The sequence below is a fragment of the Arachis ipaensis genome, chromosome B2 (genome assembly GCF_059453495.1).
Source record: "Arachis ipaensis isolate K30076 ecotype BB chromosome B2, ASM5945349v1, whole genome shotgun sequence".
Classification (NCBI taxonomy): domain Eukaryota; kingdom Viridiplantae; phylum Streptophyta; class Magnoliopsida; order Fabales; family Fabaceae; genus Arachis; species Arachis ipaensis.
This window is the reverse complement of record NC_142437.1, coordinates 113,329,136-113,352,009: the sequence shown is the minus strand read 5'-3', so window position 1 is coordinate 113,352,009 and position 22,874 is coordinate 113,329,136. Positions and strand designations below refer to the sequence as shown.

The 22,874-nt window shown below is 33.5% G+C and overlaps 1 protein-coding gene across 1 annotated transcript; it reads right to left on the bottom strand.

Annotated features, from left to right (window-relative positions):
• Positions 1-3,609: 3,609 nt before the first annotated feature.
• On the bottom strand, positions 3,610-4,658 carry LOC107627749 (uncharacterized). Its single transcript, XM_021117045.1, has 3 exons — positions 4,620-4,658; positions 3,740-4,529; positions 3,610-3,653 (listed from the first exon to the last, which is right to left on the bottom strand). Exons 1-3 carry the CDS (start codon positions 4,656-4,658, stop codon positions 3,610-3,612), a joined length of 873 nt encoding a protein of 290 aa, XP_020972704.1.
• Positions 4,659-22,874: the final 18,216 nt, after the last annotated feature.

Sequence of the window (22,874 nt, the reverse complement as noted above, 5' to 3'; positions counted from 1 at the left end):
CTCCTCATTACTTGGCACAGTTTTATATTGGGGTTCCTTTTGTCTTAACCTAGGAAAGACAGCTCTATACAACAATGCAGTGTCTAACATCAAATAAGTTGAGTTCCACCTAGTCGGACAGTCAAGAACCAATTTCTTAGTAAATGGAATCGCTGTTTTAGCACACCAACTAACAAAAGTTTTGTTCCTTTTCGGCGTTGCAGTCCAATACAATACACTACTATGAATCTTTTCAATACTTTCCTTAACTATACTCAAACCATCCTTCACAATCAAATTCAGTATATGAGCACAACAACGCATATGCAACAATTTACCCCCCAACATCAAGAATGAAGAATCTATCCGCCCCAACAATTCATCTATCATAGCATCATTAGTAGAACAATTATCCAATATAACAGTAGACAGTTTTCTATCAACATTCCATTCTAACAATATTTTCATCAATGTTTGAGTAAGAACTTCACTTGTATGGGGACAAGGAACATAACAAAAGCTAAAAAATAAAACAAAGATGCATGAATTTTAGATGTCAACATACTAATACAACACAATATATAGAAGTTTATGAAGTATCTCAATAGGCGCATTTGCAACTTCCACGAACTATCGATATAGTGAGCTGTGACAACCATGTAACCTTTTTCTTGATTGGAAGTCCACATGTCGCTAGTTATTGCAACTCTGCTATCATTTTCATCTAGTTGAAGAGTTAGCTTCAGCTTCTCATCCCCAAACATCTTCAAGATGTCTTTCCTAACCGTGTTGCGACTAGGCATTTTAAATGTTGGTTGCATTGATGCAACCAATCGCCTCAGTCCATGGTGGTCCACACAACTCAAAGGATACTCATGCAGTATAATCATTTCGGCGACACACTTTCTTGTCTTTGAAGGATCAAACACAAAGCCATCTTCATTTACTTTTTGCACATGTGCTTGTTTTGCTAGTGATTCAACAATTGATGATTGCCTTGAGTTCATCACTTTTATTCTTTTACAGTAGCGGTCCACATGGTTTCTCAATGACTTAGTACCATTCTTCGGATTTGCACTAAGCACACTCTTGCAAAATTTGCATTTTGCCTTCCATTCACCTTCAACTTTAAAACAATCAAAATACTCCCAATAAGCACTCTTAACATTAGCCTTATTGTCACCTTCAACAGGATTTGATCCTTCTGGATTTGAGGTATTATTATCCGTTGGTTGTGGAGTTTCTGAAGTTGGATTAGCATTACTCTGAACTTCAACTTCAATATCGGTAGGAAAATTATTGCTTTGTGTGTCTTCTCTAGCATTACTAGCCATGAAATTATCTTAACAAACCTACATTGAAACTACCTATATCAATAAAATTAAAATTACTGAGGGTATAAAATTAACATAAATCCAACCAATGAATGCATAAAGATCAGAATGCATAAGTGAAATAGTAGAGAATTGGAAGTTTAAGCCACTAAGATAAGTAAACACAAATTGAAGTACACTAAAAATCATAATAAACCACATAAACCACTTGACATAGTCATTGAACTATGCAGCAGGCAACCACAACCAGAACCAAAGCAAAATGTTTTTTTTTTCCTTAAAGCACAATAGTTGAATGAAGAAGATATAGCTTTATAAAATTTCCACATGAAATGCAAACAAGATCAGCTCGTTTCAATTAAGCATACAAGATTTTTCATGCAAAGTAAGAAAGGGAAGAGCCATAACATGTATCTTGAGGGACAGAGATATGCAATACAAATATTGCTATTGTTTAATATTTAGCATTAGCTTTAAACTCTAGAAATTCCAACCGCTAAGTAATTCATGGAGAATAGTAGCAATTTACTTTTAAGGATGCAGTACATTTTCTTTTCATCGATTTGATATCCTTTACTTATTCTGGTGAGCTTAATCTCGAAAAGCAGCAAGTGTTAATGCAGTGGAAAAATGAGTTTTCTTTTGCTTTTTGGGTACAACATAAAGAAAAGGACAAAAGCTTAAATCTTAGAAACCTCAACACCTATCTCATCCACCAATAGTTGTAGTCCATAATAATGAGGTGCATGTGTATATGCTTCCAAATTTTTGCAATATCATAATGCTTAGCACAAAACTCAGCAAGTTAGTTAGAATAAGCATGCATTGTCTTCACCATAGGTATGCTCTAAAATCAACTTTCAGGGGAGTTGCCATCAAAGTGGGAATTAGATGCATGAAGTTTTATAAAGCTATGGTTAATCATTAACCAACCACAAATTAAATAGATCAAACTTTTTAAATATTTAAATTAGAAATATATGAAGTTCTTTGGTTACAATAAGCAAAAAAATAGAAGAGAAAACACCACTCTTATATTAAAATTGGATCTGTTTACATTTATAGCTGTAAATGCTTGAGAGGTACAAATAAATTGGAAATTTAGAAATGTCTATACTGTATCTTATAGTATCACATAATGTCTCATATCATATCTTAAAATATTACATTATCAGTTTATCTCTTAGGATTCATGTTTATATTTTCCTTATACTTCAGATTTGTTTCTTCATCTAAATAAGATTTGATTTTGTAATATTATTATAAATAGGGAATAGTGCTTTGTATTTTGTTTTTGTATCATAGCACAACATACTCAATTTGACCCACACCTATATATTTTTATACTACAGATAGTCTTAATTCTCTCTTCTATTTTTCCGTTACTGCCTAAAGTCCATAATCTGAATATGGCATTACAATGGTGTTATCTTTTGTGGTTTATGTGACTATTATGCTAGAGTTTCATATAAATTGATATACAATATTTAAATTCATCACTGGGCAGTTGGCACATCAAAAAGGCTCAAATTAAAATTAACAAGCAAACAGGGAATACAGTAAAAACTCTAAGTCTCTAACTAGTTAAACTCTAACTAAAACTATGAAATTAAAATTAATTAAAGCTACAGATACTGTGAAGGCAATCTCTAGGAGAGCAGCGCAGAGACAGCAAACAGGGAAACTTACCACTTGGAGGAAGACGGTGAGAAAGACGGGTTCACTCAGTAGCTTCGGTAGTGCAGCAAGGAGCCAATGATGAGTAAATTCGAGGGTTCAGCAGGGCGACGACACGGCGCCAACAGGACTACAGCGCAGTGGCAGCGACTCGGTGACGGGCTCGGCAGGACGGCAGTGCAGCGACGGCGACAAGCTCGGCGGAAGGCTCGATGGCGCAGTGAAGGTCACTAGATCTGAGGTTCACTACGGAGAAGAGGAAGTTAATTTCCTTCCCTCTTCAGTCTTCAGTCTTCTCCGCTAGGGTTCTTTGGGGAGGGTGAAACGCGTAAATGGAATGGAAAAATGAAATGAGTACAGTGTTAGGTTAGGCTGGTGGCTATAAGGAATAGAAACCCTAAAAACTTAAATGATATATATATATATATGTACTCCGGGGCGGGTAGGGGCGGGTTTAGCCTGACCCCGACCCCGCCCCGCCCCGCTCCGGGTCGGGTTTAAACCCGCCCCGACCGGGTTGGGGCGGGTCGGGTACCCGCGGATTCGGGTACTCCTGCCACCCCTACTCACGAGGGATCCGATCAAGCCAGTTGGTGTAAGCCTCACCCCGTTCCTTTAATCATTCATAGCGCATCTGGTACTCTCTGGTCGTCATCGAGTATCCTATGAAAAACATTCAGTCAACTATGAACAACATTCTATTTGATCGTACTTACAATAAATTCAAAGTTCATTCTATTCAAACTTACCAATGTTTACGATAAGCTTCTGCAAGTAAGGTGCCTTGAACTTCCTCAAGAAGTTGGACTCAATATGCCGGATACAAAACATATGGAAAGCTCTAGGAGGAGACCACGCCCCATTACTTCGTTCAATAGCTGACCTAATCGAATCGTGTCGATCAGAGATAAGTCTCACACCATCACGTGTCACCACATGTTGACGCAGGTTGCTCAGAAAATAGTACCATGCATCAGAAGTCTCTCCCTCCACTATGGCCAATGCAATAGGCACGATGTTGTTATTACCATCTTGTGAGACTGCAACCAATAAACAACCCTTGTATTTTCCATACAAATGAGTCCCGTCCACCTGCACCACTGGCTTGCAGTGTCTGAAGGCCCTTATACAGGGGTAATAACTCCAGAAGACTCTATGTAGAACATGTATATCAGGAACCAAATCATCCCCCTGGTAAGCAGGCATTGTTTCAAAGTGAACCACTGCTGATGGCTCTTTGTGGCACATGGTCTCAAACCATATGGGCAAAGCTTCATACGATGCTTCCCAACTTCCGAAAATTGATTCGACCGCCTGCTGCTTTGCTAACCAAGCCTTGCGATAACTGATGGTATAGTTAAACTTTGACTGGACATCAGCAATTACTAATTTCACCTTTATAGACGGGTCAACCTCTACCAACGGCTTTATTGCTTCTGCAACTGTCTTGGAATCCAGCTTCGAATGGTCTTGAGAAATAGTAGACCTGGTACAAGTGTGACTTCCATTGTACCTCCTTATCTCCCAACAGTACTTCTTCTACATTTTGGTTACCCTGATCAACCAGTCACAACCATTCCCATATTCTGTACATTTGGCATAGAATGTCGTCGGTTCCGACTCATATACCCGATATTCCACACCTCTCCGGATGGTATAATCTTTCATTGCCTTGATTACTGCCTCCCTTGAACTGAATTCCATCCCACTGTGAACTCATCATCCGCCACAACAGGAGGCGCTGCATACATCAAAAGTAATAAATGCTTCATTATGTACTCAGTAAGAAGTCTTTTATTACAACTCAATTAATAAACACACTTTACTATGTAAGATCGTTATAGTCTTATTTTTCGCTATTCCAGCTACGTAAAGAACAACTAAATATCATTCACAACAAAGAACTATTAATTAATAAAAAATCAAACGCTATGGTCACAAATGCCTGGTCACATATCACATACATTACTCATCCGACTTATTGATCTTCTCCTTCAGAGTTTCACATAGCTACCTAGGTTTACGCACATGCATTCATATATTGCAAAAATTCCGGTGCGTGCATAGCCTCCAAATCCAACGACCGCATGAAAGAATGCTCCTGAAACGGATGCGGGTTTGCTAGTGCATTTGCAACTTCCGCCACATCTGCGTTCATGGCGCCGCCAGCTTCATCTTCGTCTTCACCTGGACCGACGATCTCATAGTTACTTTCAAATTCATCTTCACTTTCACTATTATAATCTTCCAATTCAATGTTACGGTCCGCTTCAGATTGCTCAAACTCAATATATAACTCGATGCACGACATTCGGTGGCGATTTTCCATGTACATTGAAAACATTTCATGCATACTCGCTTCGTCCGTCACGTACTTGGTCTAAAATTGAACAAACCCACCAAACACAGGTAAATGATACCTGTACAAAATACACGATACTCTCCTACATCTTTGAGAATCTATCTTCTCACAAATCACACCTTTCAATTTCTCAAATGACAATGTGAACGGAATAACAACATCTAATGGATTTTCACACACAAATTGAACTCCCTCATATGTTTGCAATAAGATCTGTCCGTAATAATAAATCTTCAATACAACTCTATCATCCATAACACTACACGTACTTGACTATTCTCAACCTCACAGAAATTTCTTTTACAAAAATGAAGGAGAAGAATCAGAGAAGAAAAGAGAAGAGGATGAACATTAGCTGAGACCGGCGAGGAAGAAATGGGGCTTTTGTGAACTCACCATCCGGTTTTGTATGCACTAACGGGCAAATCGGACGGACCGACCGCTGCACCCCCAAATCGGTGGGTCTGATTGGTGCACTCCGGATTAAAATAAAATTTTCTGCCTCCAGTAATCGGTCCCACCGATTACTGCACTCTTCAGCTAACGTCTTTTTCCACCCAGAAATCGGTGGCACCGATTTCATGCTCCTCAACCTCTCCCTAACACAAATCGGTGGGACCGATTTGTGTTACTTTCTCTCGGCTTGAAATCGGTGGGTCCGATTTCTTTTCCCCAAAATTCCAAAAAAGCAACGCCGTCATAACAGTGTAAATCACCCATAATGATCATATCCCAGCATAACTCACACCCCCAAATCATATCCAAAAAAATCAGCTACAAAATCTCACCATTTTATCATCTTTAATCTTAGTCATCGTACCTGGACAAAAAAAAAAAACAAAAAAAAAAACAAAAAATATGTCATCGTTCCGCAACATTGGGAAACTTAGTTCAACTAAATTGATCAGTGTCGGTTTTGCTATCTTCCCTTTCTTTTTGGTTCACCGCTGCCTTCCTTTCAATTACAATATAGTTTTTTTTTTGGTATTTAATTTTTTTTTCTAAAATTAAAAGTGAACTCAATTTTAAAACTTCTGATTAAAAATGAAGAGATTATGTTATTTACGTTATACTTGATTGGCTTGAGTATCTAGATTTTTAAAAATAAAAAATCATTAAAATAATAAAATGATAAGTTGATTACTTTAACAATAAGATAGTAAACATGTGGTTTAGTATTCTAAAATTATACAGAATTTTAGCATATTTTAACTAAAAAAAATGGATATAAAGTTTTATTACTCCATAATTTAAAAGAAAGAAAAAAATAGAACATTAACATTTTGTTTAGACTAATTTTTTTTATTTTATTGTTTTAATTTGAGTTTATTTTATTTTTGAATTAATATTAAATTATTATAAAATTATGACAAAAACAGAAACAAAGAGTTAAAAGAATTAAAAGATAAAAAAATACTCTTTTAAGATTATTTTTAAAAGACTAAAATATGTTTTAACATTTAATTTATTTAATTTGAATTAAAAATTTAATTTAATTATAAAAAACTAAAACAAGTTTATAATTGATTTTGAAAAAATAAAACTACCCTTTTAAATAAAATTTATTTTGTGTAAGCATATATTTATGAAAGAATATTAGAGTTTTTTATATAAATAAAATAAATATAAAATTTAGGTGTATAAGCACAGAAATTTACATTTTTTTTCTTTATTACTTATCTTGTTTTAATCTAGGTTTAATTATTCTGTCGATCCTATAGTTTTACTAATTTTTTAATTAGATCTCTATATTGTTTTTCTTTTCGATTGAGTCCCTATACCATATCAAATTTTGTAATTAAGTCCCTACCGTGACAAAAACGATGGAATTAACAGAATATTCCGTTAAACAAACCGAATATATCTAACACTTTACTGAATATTCTATATAGTTTAACAGAATATTCCATTAATTTCAACGTTTTTGTCACGGTAAGGACTTACTTACAAAATCTGATATAGTATAGAGACCTAATTTAAAAGAAAAAAAAGTATAAGGAGCTAATTGAAAATTTGGTGAAATTATAGAGACTGACAGGATAATTAAACCTTTAATTTACTATTTGAATTAAAAAATTTACCTTCTATTCAAAATTCAAAATGTAATTTTCTTTTTTAGTTTAAATTCTGCTCCCTTGTTAATTAGAAGGACAAAGGAGAAGAACATTGTTTGTTCCTTAAAAGTATTTCTAATTTTTTATTTTGAAAAATCTTAATTAGTGAATATTTTTGAAAAAAAGACTAAAACGTTTTTCAATATTAAAATTTCTAATTTGATTAAAAAATTTAATTTAACTTAAAAAAATTTAGAATTTAAATTTAAAATTTAAGATTTGATTTAAAAAAAATTATCTATTTTAAAAATTAATTTTAAAATTATAAAATATCAATAAAAAACAAAAATATATTATTAAGACAATGCTGTTTAAAATTTTAAATGCATTAAAAATATAAAATTTAAATTTAATATTAAAATATTAAATTATCATATTTAGATTAACTTGAAAAGGTTAAAAATTTTTTGTTTAATGAAATTAAAATGTTAGAATTCAAATTTAATTTAAAATACAGAAACAAACTTTAAGGTAATTTGAAAATAAAAAAAAATTATAGAATTAAGATTGTTTTAATTATATCCAGTTCCTTTACCCCTTTTTTCCCCACTGCTCCCCCGCCTCTGCATCTTCCCGCTACACCTCCGCGTCTGTTTTGCCCACCACGCACTACAAGAAAACACTGAGTACCGTGAGATTTATCGTCGAAATTAGTGTCAATATGTATCGGCAGAAATTCGTCGCCATAAAGGGTTACTGTCAAAACAGATTTTTTGTCGCTAAATCCGACGGTAATTGTTGGCGCGAAGACGGAACTCACGTGTAACAATTCTATTATCGGATTTAGCGATGGAAGAATCCGATGGTATCTTCATTTAATAAAACGCATCGTTTTGGTGAATCCGACGGTAAAATTGAGACTAAATTCAAATGCAAAGCCCTTCCCCTTCACTTGTATGACGCCGTTCTCTCTCTCTCTCTCTCTCTCTCTCTCTCTCTCTCTCTCTCTCTCTCTCTCTTCTCTCTCTCCTTGTTTGCTCTCACCACCGCTGTTTGTGCTCGTCGAATTTGCTACTGCTACTGTCTCCGTCGCACCCTCCCCTGCAGTTGCTGTTTACATCGTCGTCGCTGCCGCCTCTATCACCATGAAATATATATGAGACTGCAACCACTATCTTCATATTGGTTTGTTGGTATCGTTATTATATTTTTCATATTATTTTGTGAGTTTAACATTTTGCTAGGGTTGTTATAAATTCAATGGTTAAACTTGTTTAATGAAGTATGTTATTAGGAGTTGTTGTGTTAATTTAATGTAAATAAAAATTAGAATTTGTCATGCCTCTTGTTAGTTTCATTGAATTAAGAATTAGATTTTAATTAATTGAAATAACAAGTTTTACCTATTCTTTTAAATTAATTTTCGAATTAGTTTCAACTTGTGAATTTAATAAGTAATTTTTTTATTAGGACGGTGCTATTTCCTCTAAGCTCAATTGGAGTTTCCTCCATTTGTTGCATGTACAGTAATATTTCAGGTTAATTTTCTATCTCTTAATATAATGAATTGTTTAAATTTTATGTTGAACTTACTTTTCTTAGGATAGATTTTTAGGACGGAAGTGGGAGAAGGTCACGTAGTGGCACCTTCTTGAAAACCTTGTTTATTGGAAAATTATGGAATTATAATAAGGGATTGTGCACTAGAACAGTTAGGATTTGATGTTTTATTGAATGCATGCATGTGGTTGATTTATGCCTGCAGCTGTTTCCTATGTGAAAATTGTCGTATTTATTTGTTGGATATCGCTGAATTAAGGAAAAGTTATGTCGAATTATTGTCTAAATTGTTTAAAACGTATTTTGTTTGTTAGAAAATAATAATTGTATTCGATAGGAGATTCTAATTATAGGGAATACTTTGCTGAATTTTCTAAAAAAATTAATAATTTCTATTGTTCATTGAATTCTAAGGTGTGTGTTTCAGTATGATTCCAAGTCATCGTTTATGGATGTATGAGAGAGATAATGATGGCCCAGGGGGGTTAAACTCGAATTCTTTGAGGGAATTGACGCGTTTGTCGTGTATGTCTTCAACATGGAACCATTTATGTCTGAAGGGGTATCTAGGTGTCCATGTCAAAAGTGTCGGTTGACTAAGTGGTTAGGACCTGCAGACATAACGCTTCACCTCTACCAAAACGGGTTCAAGGATAGGTATTGAATGTGGACGGAACATGGAGAAGTGGATAAGTAGGGAATCAACTGGCCTCTAATTTGAATAGGTTCGGCTGTCAATCAACGAGGGTTTGGGTGGTGAGAAACCTAAACATGGATGAAATAACTTGGGAAGCTAACCAAGAGAGATACAATGAGATAGTGTGTGATACAACAGGTGTTACAAAATTTGAAGAGGCTGAAGAAGAGCCTAACCCGGAAGTGAAGAGATTTTATCATCTGTTAGAATATACTGTGAAACCTTTATACGAGGGTGCATTCTTTCAGAATTATCTGTGTGTGTTAGAATAATGAGTATTAAGTCGGAGTCAAATCATACCCAAGAGTCTTTTGATAAGTGGGCCACCCTTTTCAACGAACTAGTACCTGTAGGGTCAACTGGCATCCCCTGAAACCACTATGAAGCAAGGAAGCTAGTTTCAAAATTAGATATAAATGCGATGAAAATTGATTGTTATTTGAATGGTTGTATGTTGTACTACAAGACAGATGTAGACCTTAATGAATGCAGATTTTGTATATCACTGAGGTTCCAAGTCGAGAGAGAACAGCTTGGTAAATGCTAGTTAAAAAGAATTTCAATGAAACGGATGCACTACTTGCCCTTAATCCGCAGGTTAAAACGATTGTATGCATCGATGAGTTCAACCCCTCACATGACCTGGCATAGTAGCAACAAGAGAGATGATAGAATCATGATGCATCTGTCACACGGAGAAGCTTGGAAGCATTTTGATTGGGTCTATCCTACATTTACGAGTGAGCCCAAGAACGTTAGACTAGCTTTCTGGGTTCGCACCAAATTCCAATTTTGGTAACACGTACTCTTATTGGCCTGCAGTCGTGACACTTTATAACCTGAGTCCCGAAATGTGCATGAAGGACACATACATGTTCCTAACTTGCATTATACCTGGTTCCAACAATCCAAAAACCAAAATAGATGTCTTTTTGCAGCCTTTGGTGGACGAATTATAGGAATTGTGAATCCATGGTGTACAAATATATGATATTTCGATGAAGACAAACTTCCAACTGCGAGCAGCATTGATGTGGACCATTAACAACTTTCCTGCATACAGCATGTTGTCAGGTTAGTCCACTCAGGGCAGAATGACATGTTCCAGTTGTATGGAGGATACAAAGATATTTTGGTTGACGAATGGCGGTAAGAATTTGTGGTTTGATTGCCATCAAAGATTCCTCGATATGGATAATCCTTTTCGTCACAACAAGGACTCGTTCAAAAGGAATAAAACTGAACAAGAAGAGACACCTGTGAGGTTGGGTGGTAGGCAAGTTTGGCAGCGTGTCAGAAGAATCCCACAGATCGTCGATAACGGGATAGGTCTGAGACATTTGGGATATGGCAGGGAGCATAATTGAACTAAACAGAGGATATTTTGGGAGTTTCCTTATTGGAAAGACAACTTGGTTTGACATTATCTTGATGTGATGCACACTGAAAAAAACATGTTTAATAATATCATGCACACAGTAATGGACGATGAGCGAATAAAGGACAATGATAAGGCGGCCATATCTGAACTTAAAGAGACTTGATAACGAGCGGTGAGCTAAACCCAAGGTAGTATTCACTCTAACGAAGGAGCAGAGACAAAATATTTGTAAGTGGATTAGAGGATTAAGGTTTTTCGATGGTTACGCCTCTAACCTGGGCAGGTGTGCAAACTTGTCACAGGGTAGGCTTGCTGGGTTCAAAAGTCATGATTGTCACATCATCATGGAGTCCTTGATTCCTGTCGCATTTATTACCTAGTGCGTGCAAACACGCTTTCACTCTCTAACACGCACGACATTTTGATGCACACTCTTTAACACGAAAGACCGTTTCAAAACCTCATTTCAACTTCAAACAACTCTCAAAAATCTCTTAGCAAAATTCTCTGTGATAGGTTGAATCATCAACAATAACACCGAATGAAAAATCTCTCACCGAAGCTCTCTGGCTAGGTTTCAAATCATCAACAATAACACCGAATGAAAAATCTCTCACCGAAGCTCTCTGGCTAGATTTCAAATCATCAACAACAACACCGAATGAAAAAGCTCTTAGCAAATCTCTCTGTGCATTTCTAAAAGACAAAAGGCGAAGCATTATTGAAGGTAACTTGATTCTAAATCGTGCATTTCTGTTTCTATGTAGTTGTAGTGTTTCTTATGTGATTTAAGCCATGTTGATGAGTCTTTTGGTGTCATCATTTGCAAGTTTTAGTGATTTAGATTTAGTGAGATTCTTGTCATAGGCTTGGATTTGGAGTCTTTATGTAGTTATATTGTTTCTTATGTGATTTAATTCATGTTGATGAGTCTTCTAATATCATCATTTGTAATTTTCGATATCATTTTGATTTAGATTTAGTGTGATTCTTGTCATAGGTTTGGATTAGGAATGTTTATGTAGTTGTATTATTTCTTATATGATTTAAGTCATTTTGATGAATTTTTTGGTGTGATTATTTGCAAGTTTCAGATTTTATTATGAGTTAAATTCAGTATGATTCATGTCATAGGTTTGGATTTGGAGTCTCTATATAGTTGTATTGTTTCTTATGTGATTTAAGCCATATTGATGAGTTTTCTGGTGTAATCATTTATAATTTTCGAGTTTTATTATGAGTTAGATTTAGTGTGATTCATCCTTTTTATTCCTTATAGACAAAATGACAAAGAAGATAGTTGCTGAGAAGAACATTAAAGCTGAGAAGGCACCACAATATGATGTAAGCATATTTTCAATAAAACAACTCTATTTTTATTGTATAAATAAATTTTATAACATAATTTCCAATTACTTTGTAGAAAACTCATGATTGCGGTGCTCTGCAAGAACTATAGCTAATGTTTTTTAGAAAACTGAGTAAAGAGAAAAAAGTTATTGTGGATGAAATGGTATTTGGTACTCTGAGCCATATCCCATCCTTAAATGTGACACACAAGCTTCTGAAGGAACTAACTAATTCCTTCGATTTTTATGAAAACAAGGGATGCCCTGGGCTTAAATACAACCGGTAAATTTTGCTTCTATAATCTATTCTCATGATCAAATTTTGGTATTTTTATTCTTTGATGACGTTGGTATTGTTTACCTGTTTTGGTATTGTTGTAGGGGTTATTTTTCCAGAAAAGATTATAAATAAAAGCATCACTGAGGAGCAAAAGAAAGTTATTGAAAGCTTCAAAGGCTCTTCATTGTCTTCTTAGACAAAATCTTTGTTGGAAATGAGCATGGATGGAGAGGAAAATATGTTGAAATTCAAGAGAACGTTCATTTTCTTCATCCAAAAATGCTTCTTATTGCCAACAATCATGAGCAAAGTCTACCCAATTTACATGCTAGCAATCCTTAATACTGAAAACACACAAGGGCGGAATTGGGTTACTCATGTGCTGAACTTCCTAATTAAAGGAATAAAGAGTCACAAAAATAAAGAAAAATACTCGATTGATGGGTGTCTTTTTGCACTCATCATTGTATACTTTCATGAGCACAAATTTGTTGATACCACATCCAGTACGACACCCAGACCACCGTGGGTTGCCCACTGGACAAGAGAGTTGCTTGTTGACAGGATTGAACATGAGGAGAAGGAAGAAATGGTAAAATAAAAGTACTCATTTCTTTCAAATTTTGATATCATTATTTCTTTACAAAATAACACCAAATGTCATTCAAATTAACACCTAAATTTCTGTCTTATTGTACTAAATATACTAATTAATTAAATTTCTATTTTAAGGCCTCATAAAAAAAGCAGAGCTCAAGCAAAAAAAAATGATAAAAAGAAGAAGAGTGAAAAGAAGCTTGTTATAGAACTTTCATCTTCAGAAATAAGGAGTGATTCTAACTATGAATAAGATTCAGAAGCTATATATTTATTTAAAAATATATTCTATTTATTGATCAAAATTTTTTCTATTTAATAAGAAAAGAAAGAAAGGAGAAAATTAAAAAAAGAAAACAACCAAAAAGAAGGACAAAGAAGAATGACAAACCTATAGAAGTGAAGGCCAATGAGAAAGATGTTCCATAAAAATAACAGAGAAAAAAAGAAAGGTTGTTCAGCCTAATCAACAAAAAAGTGAAAAAGACTCAACAGAAGTTCACCGTACTTCTTCAGAATGGTAAAATCAAGATTTTATATTGTTTTCTTTTTGTTTCTTTATATAATTTTCTAAACGATGTTCTTTTCTCTTAGAATACCGACTGTCAATTTGAGTGAGAATGATCCTATGTTTCAAAGACAGTCAAGCATTAAGGGTCTTTAAATATACCAAGTGATCCCATATAATTTCTCTTACTGTTTTTTTTATTTCTTAAATATAAATTTACTGTGTTATCATTGTGTAACTTATGTATTTTTTAATATGAATAGCTTAGTTCATAAATTCATATCTTTTTTCTTATAAAAAAACACAAAAATCCCCTCTACATTTTTTTTCAAGAAAAAAAACATGAAAAAAGGAAAAAAAAAAGTTTACTTCCTGCAGCCATATAAGTTCTCATATATAACATAATTCTTTTATTCCTATTCAATAATTTTTGTGCTATTTTGATATAATTTTGGCGCTATTCAGCTTGAAAGTGCCAAAAAAAAAAGTGGAGAAAAATGTCCAAGTTAAAGAAGCAACAATAGAGGAAGAAAATTTTCCTCCTGCTGAAAAAGAAATCCAGGAGGAACCAAAACTTGAAGATGCACCAAAGTCTGACAAGTAAGTAACATATCCTATCTCTGAGTTGATACTGCACACTTTTTATGTTATTAAGACCATATTCATGTCTCACAAAATAAATTCTTGTGTTTTACATTAGTAGCCCAACTGTTAATTTTGGGAGTGAGACTGATGCTGAACAACAAATGCATATGGATGATACATGAGTTTTCTATTTTAATGAATCTAATATTTTTCATTTAGTTAAGTATAATTTTTTAAAATTTTGGTGATATTCCGTCAGTTATTCTATATTGTATTTGGTGCTATTTTAATAATATGCACTTTTGTTTGCCTTCATTAGAATGTTAATTCAAACAATTCATCCTATACCACCTCAACAACAAGTAGATGCATCCACCTCTAATCCTCCACCAACTGAACAACAAGCCTAAGAACAACAAACACACACATCCACCTCTAATCCTCTATAACCTGAACAACAAGCCCAAGAATCTCTTTATGCATAAGTTTTAGTTAAATATATATATTTTTTTTTATAATTTTTGTGCTATTTTATTAGTTATTCTGTGATGTATTGCTTCATAGTATTGATTTATTCTAAACAATTTTCTGTGTCATCCTACAGTTCTCAGGATAGTAACTTCTATGGACCGTTATTTGACCTTGGCATAAGTCCTATAAGCACTAAAACTACTATAGTACTATTATAGAACCCAACTCATCACTGACTGAAGAGATAGAAAATTTGGTTAAAGTGATGGATGCTGAGGTTGAAGTAGCATTGGACTACGCTAAGAAGAATGATCCAGAGAAAAATTTGGAGAATGTTTAGCCAACTTTGAACTTTCTTAATAAATTCAAGACTCCAATAAAACAGAACAAAATAACAGAGAAGCTCAAGGAAAAATGCTACCATTGGGCAATAAATAAAAAATAACAAAAATGGGGAGAGCAATGAGTACAAAATCATATACGTGTTGAATCACAAATCTCAATACGAGGGATATAGATTCCACTTCATGTCTCTAAAACCAACAAGACATGTAGAAAATGTGGTACGTTCTTGTGCTATAACATTAATGATTTTTCTTATGAGTTATTGTGCCATGCATTTAAAAAATTTGTGTTATTTGTTTTCATAGGTGGTCTTTGCAATATGTTATATTCTAAATAGAGAAAAATCTAAAAGATTTCAAGAGCTCATATACTGCATCCCACTAGATATAATGGTAACCTTTACTACTAATTCATAAGAAGTAGGAAATTTGATAATTTGGTGATTCGATCACACAATATATATGAATTTGCATCAGAATCGGAGGAGTTGACTGCGATTTTGCAGTGCGCTTCTGATAATGTGATGACTGAGATGCAATTGTGTGATTTATGAGGGATCTGATGTCTAGCCCAGTTTGATGCTGCTATTTTCTTACAATTTTTTATGATACTAACGCTATTACCTGTTTTGCACTTGTGATTTGCATATTGAACTATTTTTTGTGCAGGTTTACCCTCCTTGATAACAAAAGAAGGAGTAAGTATTGTGTAAAAATAAATTGAAACAGTTATATTGAAATTGTTGAACTTATGATGCTTGAGATTGGCTGCAAATTTTCTTTGTTTTAAACCATTATTTCATGTAGCTATGATTATTCATATTACTCTGATTGTGAATATTGCATATACTTATTATAGATTTTGTTTCGGTATCTGAATTTTTTATTAAGGCTGCTCCATGATGTTGCTGCTGAAAAACTGTTTTTGAAACATTGGTTTATCACTAGTTTTTGTTCTATTTCTGGATTTTAGTGGTTGAACTCTGTTGAATGACTATCACTTAACCTTTACACTTTTATCTGGATTTTAGTTGTTTCTCCATGCAGGTGTCCCTCCTTAATGACAAAAAAAGGAGAAAGAAAGATGAATTGAAAGGCTGTTGTCTGTTTCTATCTTGATCTATGATGACGATGTTTGAAGCTACTGTTTATAATGTGAATTTGTGTTTAAATAATTTGAATGTGTTTTAAAATCTGCAATTTGAATCTGGTTGTGAATATTGTTTATAGCTTAGCATATGAGCTTTTGAAATAAATAGCTTTTAATTAATAGTTGAATTAGCTCTGATTCATGCTTGTTTCAAGGTTGGCTGATGGTATTTGTGAATTGATAATAGCCTTGCAAACTTTGACATATGATTGAACAGGTTCCTTAAGATACAAAATTGTTTGAAAATTATTGGATGTTTGGCATTATTTCAGTGTAAAGCTTGTTGGTATCAGGTTATGAAAAGCAAACATTCAGGGGGAGCTTGGAGATCAAAAGAAAGGGGGAGCTTCAAACCAAAGGAAATATCAAAGGAAAGTTTCTAAAAACTGCTCTCATTCAATTTTAATTCATTTAATAATGTTTGTCATCAAGAGGGAGATTGTTGAGTTTAGAGAACTAAACTATTATTAAGACGATGACTAAATATTATTGGGTTATTTGTTTGTATGGTCTTATTGTGTTTGTGTGCAGGAAATTAATTAATTCACATTGGGCTAAGAAGCATGAAAAATAAGCCCATATTACATCTGGCCCAATATGATTTAAACAAAACACTCATATCATATAATGAATGGCTATGAAGGCAAGCAATCTGAACAAGGAAGATAAGAAAAAAATATGGCCCAATATCAAGTTCAGCTTGAACAAACTATTCATTCCAACAATCTTGATCCAAAGATTGAATGGTTGAACCATGAGGAAGAAAGAAAACAAATAAGCCCAAGAACATAAGCAAACCCATAATCAAACCAAAGTCCAACGGTGGTTAATATTCAAATCTATTCATTCACTTAGACAGTAACTAAGTGATTCAAATTCCATTTCATTGGAACCATCACATGAAATTATTTCATTTTAATTGAATTCATTATATTCACTTCATCCACCAAAAAGCCAAACTCTCTCTTCTTTCTCCTCTCTCATCTATCACATCACTCTTTGAACAAAGAAGAAAGAATGAATTGAAAAGTTCTGCCACTAGGGTTCGGTGTAGAACAAAAGGGTTGTTGCCAATTTCAAGCAAGTTTCAGGACTACAACAAGAGGGAAGATTCCTTCAAAAAGGAGAATCACAAAAAGGTAATTTCCCCATTTGTGCTTCATCAAGGATAATTGAAGAAATCAACTAGGTCACAAGCACCGTTCTGAAAAATATGAAAAATGTGAAGTCAATGATGCTCTGCTTGAATCTATGGTCAATAAACAAACTTGGAGACAAAGCAAGAATGCACGGCTCATATTCAATATTCTTGAAGAAAAAGGTTGAAAGAGAAGATTGAAGGTATGGTTGTATGTCACTACTTTTACCCTCTCTCTCCTCTGTGAACGCCGCTGCTGCATCTGTGTATTGGGAGAAGAGAACCAACATGTGCTGAAGAAAGTTTCAAGCCCTGGAAGCTTCACTCCTCTATAATAGGGGTGAACGGCCAAGGATTAGAGCAAGGAGTGAGAGCGCATGTTTAAGTTTCCATAGCTTTTTGAGTTGTAAATTATTCTCCTTCATGGTTTTCATTGAATATTTCTTTTTCTCAGTTTAGTCTATCTGTTTCATTGGTAAAAGGCAAAATGTGAGGTTTTGTAAGAAAAAACCAATGAGTGAAAAAAGGCAGAGGGTTAAACTTGGAGAAAAAGCCATAGTTATCTCAAAAATCTTTTATATGTATTTTTTTTTGTTGTCATGATCCTGAGGGGATTCTCTTACAAGTTGGGTTAGCACCTGGCTGTTGAAAGCTATGTTTGAATCCTAGTTAAGTTCAGGTTGGGTTAGAATCTGGACTTGTCCCAGATAGGATTGGGTAGATCCTAGGGAGAATTGTTGAATGTAATCATGTTGAAAGATAGTGAAATTCTGTCACTGTTGTGATGGAGACTGGATGTAGGCTACATTGCACTAAGTAGCTGAACCAGGATACATTTGGGTGTTGCTCCTTCTTTTCTACTTCGCTTCTATTTTTGTTATTCAGGAGACAAAATAAAAATGTCTCTCAACTCAATACGAGACAAAAATAAAAATATCACCTAAGTTTCATTGAAAAAGAAAAAAGTAATATTCAGGAGAAAAGGAGGCTAAGATTCAACACTCCTTCTCTCAGCCACTGATAACCATCAAGTATGTATATTTAAACATAGTTAATTCTCTAATTCTAAATTAAAATAGATTAATAATTTTCTTTCATTTATAGGATGAAGTTGATCATTTTAGACAGGAATATGCTTCATGAGTTCTCTTTGACGAAACAAATAAATTGAAGCAAAAAGCCATCGAAGAATCTGAAGCCGTAAGACTCTCCAAGCCATCTACTGCAATTATAAGCCTTTTCTGTAAATTTTTATCAGGAGATATAGAAAGTAAATAGGATGAATGTTGTACTTCTCTTTTTGAATTTTATGGATCTGTTTCTTTGTAAATATATTGAAAAATACTTCTCTTTTTGAATTTTATGGATAATGTTTCTTTGTAAACATGTTGAAAAATAACAGGTCCGTATATTAGAAAATTCTATATTTTTTGGATGTGTTTTGATGAAAAATGATAGATAGTAAATTGTTTAATACGGTGCAACACTAAAATTAGTTAATATTAACAGATAAAACTCTTTATCACAACACCATTGCAGAAAAGAAAGTTGTATTTCATTATAATAAACACCAAAAATTGCTGATATTAAAATCCAAAACTATTTACCACCAGACAATTGTAGAAAACTAAAATTCAGTATTCAACAAACACAATAACACCTAAAATTCAATATTCATTAACACAACATAATTCAAAAAGCAAACATCAATTTCATTATATTAAACGGATAACACCGAATGCCATTCAAATTAACCAAAGGTCCTATTTTATTGCATTGAATCTCTGAATTGATAATTCATAATTTGTCTGTGATAAAGGCTTGAATTTGGCTGCGCCATTGATCCACCATCTAAAAAGTTCAACTACAAAAGTTAAAACATATATTAGCACAAGTATTTATATGCAAAACCTCAATTTTACCTAATCAAAGCACATTAATTTTATCTCACTAACAGCTTTCTTTTTCTTTTTCTTTTTCTTTGATGCATTTGCAATTTGATTTTCAGTATTTGATCTCATTCTATTTTTGGGACGTCCTCTTATTCTCACAAGTGGCGGACTTTGAAGGTCGTTAATCTGATCCAACGAAGCATTTTCATGTGATAACAAGTATTTTTCTTTACTTTTGACTTTATGTTCTTGCATCTCAGTCATCACATTATCATAAGCGCACTGCAAAATCGCAGTCAACTCCTCCGATTCTAATGCAAATTCACATATATTGTGTGATCGAATCACCAAATTATCAATTTTCCTACTTCTTAGTTCCAATAAAGGCTCACCATAACTGCTCTTGATATGCATGTGCCTCCTCTTTACATTCTTACTCCAACGTTCCAATATACATCATGGTGCCACTTTATCTACTCGCTTAAAACTTAATGCACTCAAACAATGATGGTACAAAAAGCCTCTTGACTCGAATAATAAGCATTGACATTTTACTTCGCATGATATTGCATCATATGTAACCACAAACTTGTTGAATTTGGAGTTTAAAACCTGTTATAAAACTTCATATGTTGTGAAACCTAGAGCGAATTCTATTGATCTTGTGATACAATTCACCTTTCCTCTGAATTGTACTTGAACTTCCCTAAACTTCACATGAGTATGCACGTGCAGAAATTGAGCTTCTATTGGTGACTTTGTTGCACAAGGTATGATAGTATGAAAATCTGCAGCATCAGATTCTCTCTCTTTTTGCTCTTTACTTTTTAGGCAATTATAATATTGTTTAACAAATTGAATCAATGAGCTATTGTGTGTAATAAACTTGTTAGAAAATAAGCATGCATATTCTCACTCCTTTGTGTGCTTCTCATCCCAGCCCAAAAATGGTGATCTAGATATATTATTATCTATAAATGCCAATCTTCAAAAAATTCTGAAAAAACATCAAAATAGTAAATCAGACAGCACAACACCCAAAATGTATATAATTTCGCAATGTTATTACAATTCAACAACACCGAAATATCTAATAAAGCCACTGTTACTTGACAATCACTTATTGTCTATCAAATGCATCTTTTGTAAAAGAGTTCCAAATGACATGACCCATTGCTTGTTGAATTTCTTCATGTCTCTTGTAGTCATTTAATTTTTGTGGAATTTTCTTCTTAATATGCCAAATACACCACTTATGAATTATAGTTGGCATGCAAATCTCAATAGCCCTTTGCATTGACGTACATTGATCGATAAAAATGCCTTTTGGAGCCTTTCCTCCCATGCAACGAAGCTAACATTCAAATAACCATTTAAATTATTGAATATCCTCATTTTTCAAGATTTTTTTCTGAAATAAAATAAAAAATTATTTCCACAGAAAAATTATTCTAAGATTGTATCCTGAAATTCAATTTTTTTTTTGTGAGGGACAAGTTCGTCATGCCCCTCGGCGAACTTCACAAAAAAGTATCAGTTTCATAACCGCTTCCATCTTAGTATTGGGAAGCACCATTCCTGCTACACCATTGTTCCCTGCATATATGTCACACACAATTGAACAAATAATAACTTGAACATGTAATTTCATCTCATTTTTTATGAGTTTTCAAGAGTACATATTCTTAAAATGGCTTGTTCCTGTGTATTCCTCAAATAGAGACAATGATAATTTTGTTGTCGTTGCCGCCACATGGTATTAAAGAAGTCATGCTTGTTGTCTATCCAATATTCAACTCCCCACTCACCCAAACTAGTTTTTTCAGAATTAAGACTTTTAGTCATATTATATGTTCTTCTTAAATTAAAGGCACAGAAACCTTGAAAATCGCCATACATTTTTTGTGAAGTTTGCCGAAAAGCACGGCAGACCTTATGAATTTGACAACGTTCACTGAGGGTTACGGTGAACTTGCCCGCACCCAAAAAAATTGGATTCCGGATATATAATAATCCCAGAATATTTTTTTGTGGAAATAATTTTTTTATTTTATTCCAAAAAATTTCTATTTTTCATTAAAGCACATCTAAGAAGTGTAAAATGATTATGGTAATTCACACCAACAAAAGAACTAAAAATCAAATTATACCTGAACTCAACAACATAACAACAAAAATCATATATGTATTTCTAAAATCACAATAACTATTTATAATTGACACTGAAAATATTTTAGACTAGCAAAGTACCTTTTTGTATTATAAGTGGTATCAAACAAAACATCTCCAAAATACTCAAAAGTAGACTAGCTTCATGCATCAGCCCAAAAAACATTTTAATTGATTCACCAGCCTCAAGTTCAAGCTTATAAAAAAAGTTGATTCTTTTCTTTCATTAAATAAGTATGTCCCAAATTCTTTGGCATCACCTTATTCAGAAACATTATAAACTTTCCTCGTAATATAATTTCTAACATCTTTTTCAATAAATTTTAGTTCACGATGACCTCCTACTACTGCAACAAAGAATTGATATGTCTTACTTGGCCTAATACCAGCTTCGTCGTTATTCTTAATTGTGCGATAGTCAAACATACTTAGCTGCCTATGTTGTTTAAGCATCTCCTCTTGATTTAGATAGCATGTATGTGAATGATTTAAAACAACCTTGGAAATAACTCAAACACCAATCTCCTTCAATATATGTACATAAATTCTTGCAGAACAATTTAATTTAGCTGACGGGTTTGTCTTCTCAGTAGGAGATATGTTGGATTTCCATTTTCCTTCTCTATTGCATGTAATTAATTTGATTTCATTTTTCTTTCTATTTGTGTTTCTTATTTTGGTAGCAAAACCTACAACTTTAGCATAATCTTTGTAAAAACTGCTCATCAACATCAAACTGCAATAACTACTCATTAACATCAAACTGCAATAACACAAAAAAACTAGTCAATACAATAGCATTATTAACTTAAAACAACAACGAGATTATTCATATTTGAAATAAAAAAATTTCATCAACTCATTGCTAAATGGAAATCACATAAACTAAACACACAATCACTAATTCTATTTAGCGCAGAAATTTAATGTACAAAACACCAAATCAGTAACACTAGTCTTTTTAAACCAATTCATAACAAAAATGAACTTATCAGTACAACACCATTCTTTATCTCTGAAAAATACCGAAACTCTAATTAAACGTAACATAAACATATTTTTATAATCAAATTCAAAACAATTCAAAACTCATATTTCAATCAAATTTAAATCCTTAATCATCAACACGGATTTTAACGAAGATAAACGTAACAAAAACTAACTACGTTTATTCTGTCAATCAAACCTCGTCGACAACATTCGATTGAAAAAAATCATCTAACTGTCCTTGTTCATTGTATTCGAACTTGCATCATCCAACTCGTCTTGGTTCAACGCACTTAAACTTGCATCACACATTGTTTGTTCTCAATATTTGATAAAAACACAGTAAAATAATGATCGGAA